The sequence below is a fragment of the Nuphar pumila genome, chromosome 5 (assembly GCF_984573655.1).
Source record: "Nuphar pumila chromosome 5, dmNupPumi1.hap1.1, whole genome shotgun sequence".
Taxonomy (NCBI): domain Eukaryota; kingdom Viridiplantae; phylum Streptophyta; class Magnoliopsida; order Nymphaeales; family Nymphaeaceae; genus Nuphar; species Nuphar pumila.
In genome coordinates, this window is record NC_143253.1 from 124,711,217 (window position 1) to 124,719,414 (window position 8,198).

Sequence of the window (8,198 nt, forward strand, 5' to 3'; positions counted from 1 at the left end):
TTTTATTTTAAAAGGGTACACAACTTACTAAAGTTCTTTAGGACTCCATCTCTCTCCACATATTAGAGGCCATGAATCATAAGTTCCCTCAGTTTAGGTCTCTCTCTCTCTCTCTACATATTAGAGGCCATGAATCATAAGTTCTCCCAATTTAGGTCTCTCTCTCTCCAATTATTGCAGGGGAAGAAAAATGGAAGTCTTCCACCTTTTCTTATCTTATTTTTTTTAATTCTTGAGAGGTTACCGGCTGGGTACCACCCACCACGATAAACAGTGAGATGGGCAGGAGTGAGCAGCGATGCTGCGTAAAAAGTGAGCTCTTTATCAAATAAGGAAACTAAGGATATTATTCTGTCAAAAAAGAAGAAAAGAATCTTTATCAAACAAGGAAAGTAAGGAAATTATTCTGTCCAAAAAGAAAAAAGGAACCAACCAAAGGAAACTATATTTTCCATTGTCACAGCAGGAGTGTTCTGACGTTACATGCTTGACTAATACAGCAGAGTTTTAAAAGACTAAGCATGCAACAGGCAAAGTCTATTGATCATAAAGTAGAAAACCACAAGGCATTCAACTGGTGGCATTGGAAAGACTATAAAAACGAAATTTTGCAATCAAGTTTTCTCCTAACCACAACAGAGCCAGCATCTTACTACGACATCTGTTGGAATGTAAATCGTTCTAAAGCTCAAGATATACATTTTGATTTCAAATATAGAAAATGAAGAAAAAAAACATCTGATATACTTTATACCAATCAAGATAGAAAGCTCTGAGGCATACTTAAAATTGTACAGTTTCCTCCAATTTTGTGTTTTAACTGCATACATGGTCCCTGTGCCCAAGTATAGAACCATAGATGAAAGCTTGGATAACGCATCTCAATGAAGCCCTTATACTGCAGGATCTCTCAAAAACAAGAACACTAGTATAGATACATATATCTGACGCCCAACAGAGGGTAGATATTAGTCCTCCATTTTTCCCAGTGGCCCATCTGATAATTCATTTTTCTCATGTCACAGCGCTGCACTAGAAGTATGGAACCAGTGTTTTTGAAACAATGTCTTAAATTTTGATTCAGAAATATTTTCCTGTGACTAATATACAGTTGATCTATCTCCCATCATGCTTACCAGTGTGGACTGCAGAGCTTTTGACATCTCTTGCTTGTATGTAAGAAACCTGCTGGCTACCATCTGTTTTCTGCCTGCACCAACTCTGCTGAGATGACTGGCTGCGGAATGACAAGCATGCCAGGTCATTGAGATCTTGCAATGGAATTAAACACTTGACAATCTCATCCACGGATGGCCGGGATTTTGGATCCCTGTTGAGGCAATGGTAAGCTAACTGAGCAACCTTTTGGACACCTCTTACAGAATAATTGAGCTCCAAACGTGGGTCAACTAGCAGGTGTAGCTTTCTTTTATCGCCTAAATATGGACGAGCCCATGCCACTAAATTTTGCTCCCTACTTGGCCGTTTCTTGTCCACCGATCTTCGACCAGTTAGGATCTCCAGCAACACAACACCAAAACTGTAAACATCATTCTTTGATGTCAAATGCCCTGAACAAACACAGAAATTGCAGAGCGAAGATTAGCTTAACCATTATACATCTCAAAAAGGAAAATTTTCATCTATATGATTGACAAGAGAGGCATCCATGAACATGAACTCAAGCAAGAAACTAAAATATCTAATGAAATTCTATGGGCCCAAAAATACATTAAAGCTGAGCAGGGTAAGAGCATAATGATGAACATTTCAAAGGTTTTACTGTTCACAACAACACCAGTCTATGAACAAAAGATGATGGGAACTATAGTTGAGGATTCAACAGGTAATTGAGATTAGGAAATGACTTATACAATCCAAGCTTCTTTTTGCTAGGAGTTTCACAAACTGATAGAAGAGAGAAATCATGCATGCCTAACTTGTTCAACATTACTGCCATAATGGAGCTTCATAATGTGTCTTCACTGCACAACTATTCCCACTTTGACAAGGTTTGCTCGATCAAAAAGTAGCAGTCTTCCTATGGTAATGGTACTTGAGAAGATTAAGGTAAATGCCAGATTCATGACCCGCCTATGGCCAATTAATTTAGAGAGACACAGAAAAATAAGAAGTTTGAACAAAGACCATAATATACCTGATGGACCAGCAATATTATTACTTTTTGTGTTATGAACCATCAATGGAAAACTGTATCTTGTAATAGAATCTGGTACACATTTGATGACATTTTGGCAAGGGGTTTTGAATATTAATTTTATTGAATGTTTCTCATATTTGTCAATATTTACTTATTGCCAGTCAAGTACTAAAGGTGAAGCAGTAAAAAACTCAATGTTTTATAACCACACGTGGATGCACATATAAACACATAAAAGAGAAAGCTAGAGGACATGCTTCTAAGAAGATTAATTGGGAGGTCAATTTTACTGGCTTCATAGGATGCTGGACACTGCCAGTGCAGTAGGCTCATGGCCTTTAATGGTTCATAAGTTGTTCATAATACAACATTAACATGCTCGGTCCATGACATCTTGACAGAGAATCCGCAAAAGCTATGAAACAGTCTCCCGCCAATGAAAGTGGATGGTTTTGTATGAAAGTTTGGCATTTGTCTATGAATCACTTTCTCATGGGAGAATTAATAATGCTTCACAAGCTACTTGCTCACCACTGGAGAGCTGCAAACTTACCATTAGTTTATATAAAAGGGTAAGCAAAACATCTTGCATATGCATCTTTCTTGGAAAGAGTTCAATTATAGAAATGTCCACTACAAAATTTGAATAAAGGGAATAAAGCTTGCAACCAACTACGAGATCCAGACTCTAACAGACGAAACATAATATCTGGTTGAGAAAATTTTGATTGTAAAAGCACCCATTTGTTTCTAATTAGTGTCGCAAATGTCATCTTGGAGATCTCCTGCTATGGGAAGATCTGAGGAGGCATTTGAAAGAATTTTGGCCACTTTGGCAGGGGAAAATCTCGGTAAAATTTTTGGCAAAAAAGAAAAAAAGAACAAACAAGACGTTTTTGATATTCATTTGCTTCAAGTTAGAAGAAAGAAAAGTATCAGCATGGTTCACAATGATCTCATATAAACTCTGGTGATACCCTAAAATTTGTGGAAATTTCTACATGTTTTTTGAAAATATTAAAAAAAACTACTTCAATATTTTGCAAAACCAGAGATATTTACAGTGGAGATTGTAATTCATCTAATGTAGATTGATTATGCATGCTGCTATTAGCCTCTTGAATATGCCCAAGAACTTGTGAAGGTGAGAGGACATTTAGGCCAAACTTGCCAATCAAGAACACTATTTCTTGAAACCTACAGAGAGTTGATTAGTTAAGATAACCTCAGTAATTCACAAACAACAACTAGCTATACAAATCATTATAAGAACAATCTCTGTGCAAAATTTTAACTGACAAGATTTATAAGCCAATAGCTGCCATGAATAACAAATGCTTACTTTGTTTTTCTGTAAGAACCTAACCATTAAAAAACTTGCAAGTAATACAAGGATCAACCGCCTACTATGAAATCCGTTCAATGTTGCAATATAAGGGCCATAGATGCCTTGCTTAGTTCTTGCACTCTATTTTGAACAATCCAGGATGTGCATGCCTACCTGTCATCACATACTCAGGTGCAGCATAACCATATGTGCCAACAACTCTTGTAGAAACATGTGTTTTGTCCCCCTGAGGCCCAGCTTTTGCCAGTCCGAAGTCAGACAGTTTTGCATTGTACTCCTGCACAGAGTGGTTCACATATTTTAGAAAGCAGAACCATGTTTAGTAGTTGCAATCTTTAAAAACAAGATACATACTGAATCTAACAGAATGTTGGACGTCTTGAAATCCCGATAGATGACGGGTTCAGCACCTCCATGGAGAAAGGCAAGGCCTCTAGCTGCACCAATGGCTACCTTTAACCTGCTGGACCATGAAAGAGGTAGAGACCCTGCAAAAAGTTCCATAAATTATAAAACTCTGTCAATAGGCAGGAAAAATTCATATCATTGTTACTACATTTAAATATAATGCTGGATCGAACATATCCATGATTTGCTGTTACATGGAAGTTGGTTGCATTGCAGTTCCAGAGCTCTAAAAGTGGGAAAAGAAGAATGTTTGATTTGTCAACACTGAGTCCTGTAGCTTTAGATGGCAAAAGACTAGGAATATTAATGAAACAAACAAAAGATTCAAATTTAAAAGCACTGGATGAACAAAGAGGATCTTTTCAGTTGAGTGAACTTGACCTAGTCATCTGCAGCAGTAGCAACTAGAATAGGACATAGTGACAGCAATCGAGAAAGAGAGAATGTTGGATGTCCCAAGACACAAAAAAAATCACATATAAATCTTAGCCACTGATATGAGTGGCATTTTGGAAATATCATATTTAAAAGGATTTTCAAATAACAAAAAATATCATGATATTATAAAAAATCAAAATATCACAATGTTATTTTGACACTATTCATAAATTCTCTTTTTCATGCTTTTCATATTCGAATCAGGATGCAGATGATCCCATCTAATGAGAATCGGGATTCCCATATCATGGGAATTGGCATAGCAATTCCTAACCAAATCTGATTCTACTTCCTGGGATCGTGGTTCCCTTGTAGCATAAGCAATTCTAGTAACTGGTTTTAACAGTCTCAACAGTTGAAACTTCTTGACAAGCGGAAAGCTAATGCATGAAAAATGTTCAGAGAACCAGTATCACTAAAATATATGAGGATATAGAAAAATATTCACTCTCTGATACCTTAGGCCCCTGGCATACATTTCAACTACCCATGCTAAATAATTCTGGAAACTTCGTTTGCTTGTGCGATGGAGATTTTGAACTCCATAAATATGTTATTTTGCTTTACACAGTCAATCAGGCCTATCCAATATTTGGAATTTCCCAAAAATTTTCCACATGACAACCTTATCCAACATCCCAAAACGGGGTTTTGTAGTCTTTTGATTTAGTCCTAAAATTTAGGATACTGCTATGTAACATGGACTCTTCTAACAGGGCACCGCACCCGCATCGCACACTTGGACACAGCTTCCTTTGTGTCAGGTGAAGTCAACCACACTGAGGTTCATTTCTGTCTAAAAGTAGATTCAGTTAACCCTAACCAAGTCCAGTTTTATCTATATTATATATATAAACACATAAATGCACACATACAGTGTTAACTTAAAACTGTTAATAATATATATATATATATATATATATATATATATATATATATATATATATATATATATATATATATATATATATGTTGGATCGCCGCAGTTAACCCTAACCAAGTCCAGTTCCTGCACCCTCGCACTCAAGTTTTTTTAAAGCACAGCATCGCCGCATCTGCACCCGTATCTGCACCCACACCTATGTGACAGACTATAAGCTAATACTTGACATCAAGGGATGTCCTAGAGGCATGCATGTTAATGAATATTCAACGGACACGTCAGTCTAAGTTTCACCACCAGCCGCTGGAGACAAAATATGTAAAGAGAAAACCTTGCACAATCACTGGCACTGTCCAGGAACTTATCAGCACGATTTTATTGACATGGATGTATCCCTTCAAAGTAACAGCACCTGTGAACAGATGGAAATGAAATACTATTGATTGTGCAATGCTCTGTTACAGCATCACAGTGAAAAAAAAAACTTTTCCTGAAGTTGGACAAACATGATAAACATATCATAGAAGATTTGATCATCCTCATGGCTAAATTGTTTGCCCAAATATGGCATCTGTTTAAGGGAACAGTTGGGATAAGAAACTAAAAACAAAATCTTCATTGCTATCCTGGTTATCTCAGAATGTCAGCGCTAGGATGAACCTAAAACCACAAAGGCTGCACAAAGGCAATTATTATCTTGTTCAAACACATTAAAACATACAACACTAGTTGGGTGCTTCAAGTGCAGCTACTCCATTCATGAAGACGGAATGCAGTTCTCTATCACTGAGATGCACTTATATTTAAAAAGAACTATCAATAGAGGCATGATTTATCAGCATTACCCACTTTTCTAGCAATACCCAATTGGAACATTAACAAATGGGGCAATTTTTTACTGAAAAAAGTGAGCAATTGTTACTGTAGAGAAAGTCATTTGTTGACAATCTTTCTCAGGTTATGTACTAGAGCATCACATAATAACAGAAAAGAAGCCATCTTCTTACTTCGAAAGAGATGGTTTTCAAGACTTCCACGGGCCATAAACTCATATACAAGCAATCGCTGATCATCTTCAATACAGTATCCGATGAGTTTAACAAGGTTGGGGTGGTGTAACTGCCCAAGGAAGTTGACTTCAGCCTGCATTAAGAAAAGGGAACACGAATATTGCTGAATAAAGGAGAACAAAATATCACAAAATTCCATATATGGCATGGGCTTCCTCAAAAGGAAGACAACTGCTACCCACCACCCATTCTCTGTGTCCTTGTAGCCCATCTGGTTTCAGGCTTTTCACTGCAACTGCAATACCTGAACCTGGTTTCACAGGGCCTGTACCATTCTCTTCTATCCATCCTTTAAAGACAAACCCAAACCCTCCTTCCCCAAGAATGCTATCAGGTCTGAAGTTGCCAGTAGCAGATTTGAGCTCTTGAAAAGTGAACTGAAGCAGACGACTTGGAGCTCTTTTTTCCTGCAGTACATCAACGCCATCGGCGGCAAGAACTTCTGGAGGTAGTGAGAGCTCTCTGTTGCTGGCGTTCAAGTATCTGGTTTCATTGGCCGCATAAAAAGTCCAGAGAGACACTCATGAACCATCAAGTATAACAATTCACCTTAGTTTATAGTTATTTAATAAGAAGCACAAAAGATCAAAATGAAGCATTCATGGTCCTAAAACTCCAGTTGGGCTTCATCTAAGAAGCATAAGCAGCAATACTAAATATTACACAGTATCATATGATTTAGAATGATCCAGACCATGGGTTCAATCAATTCATTTGTCAAACCTAACAAGACGAGATCCTCAGCACCAAAAATGACTCAACAACCTCAACAGCCAAACTTATTCAATATACAACAGATGAACTGTAAACATTTGAAAAAAATAAAACTACTCATAAATAAACAGCACAAAAACTCCTCAAACAACCCATTGTCCCAGACTGTCAAGTCAGAACTAAAACAATCTAGCAGCTAAATTTAGCCATAAAACCACTTTTTGACACCAAAACAAGGATATTTAAGAGCTAAACTAACAAAACACAAGGACCTTTAAGAGTTAAACTGTGACAAATACAAATGAGAGAGAGAGAGAGAGAGAGAGAGAGAGAGAGAGAGAGAGAGAGAGAGAGAGAGAGAGAGAGAGAGAGAGAGAGAGAGAGAGAGAGAGACCTGCATCGTAGATCAGGCTGGTTCTGGGAAGGGTGTGAGGGGAATCTTTAGAAGAAGAAGATTTGCTTGCTCTTTTTAAGTGATGCTTCAGGCCAGCCCAACAGCCACACTTCTCCATCTCTCCCACCTCTTCCTTTCAAATTCATTCACAACCCACTTTGACCACCTCAAAGAAGAAGCCCCCAATAAAAGAATTAACCAAAAAGAAGAGCCAAAGATCGAGTCTTTTTGGAAGGGAGAGAAAGCATGCTTAAAGATTTTGCTTTCCTTCTTTTGCCTCTCTTTATTCCTTTGGAGATAGCAGGCACCATCATCACCTTCATTGTCATGATTATCATAATGATGATCATCATCAATGACATGATCACCACAGATTACACTAAAGGAATTGGGGGAGAATCCCTTCCCCATCATTTTACTTCATGTGGGTCTGTCTCCACTAACAGTCACTTTTCATCTTTTTCTCCATTTGGGGGGTGGGTTCCTCGGTTTTAACATTGATCTCTCAGTGAGTTTTTTTTTGTTTTTTTTGAATGAGAGAAAAATTCTCCGATGAGGTAGCGAGGTGGTGAAACCCGGGAGAGAACGACGCTTTGGATTGCAGTGAACACGCGCTTGTTGCCATTTTAAACGTTAATTTATTGCGATATTTTAAAAATATCACAAAAGCTTTTTATTCAAATTTAAAAAATCGTATTTTTATCACGATACTTGCGTTTTTAACGCAAGTTTTTGCATAAAAAGATGTGCATGTGCGGTTCTATTTTTATATAAATATCCCA

At 37.5% G+C, this 8,198-nt stretch overlaps 1 protein-coding gene across 1 annotated transcript; it reads right to left on the reverse strand.

Annotated features, from left to right (window-relative positions):
* Positions 1-311: 311 nt before the first annotated feature.
* LOC149838538 (serine/threonine-protein kinase PBL34-like) lies at positions 312-7,827 on the reverse strand. The gene is made up of 6 exons (XM_090008263.1): positions 7,734-7,827; positions 6,491-6,828; positions 6,246-6,381; positions 3,864-3,997; positions 3,663-3,786; positions 312-1,571 (listed from the first exon to the last, which is right to left on the reverse strand). The coding sequence occupies exons 1-6, from the start codon at positions 7,825-7,827 to the stop codon at positions 1,117-1,119; spliced, it is 1,281 nt and encodes a 426-aa protein (XP_089864389.1). The 3' UTR covers positions 312-1,116.
* Between the last annotated feature and the right edge of the window lie 371 nt (positions 7,828-8,198).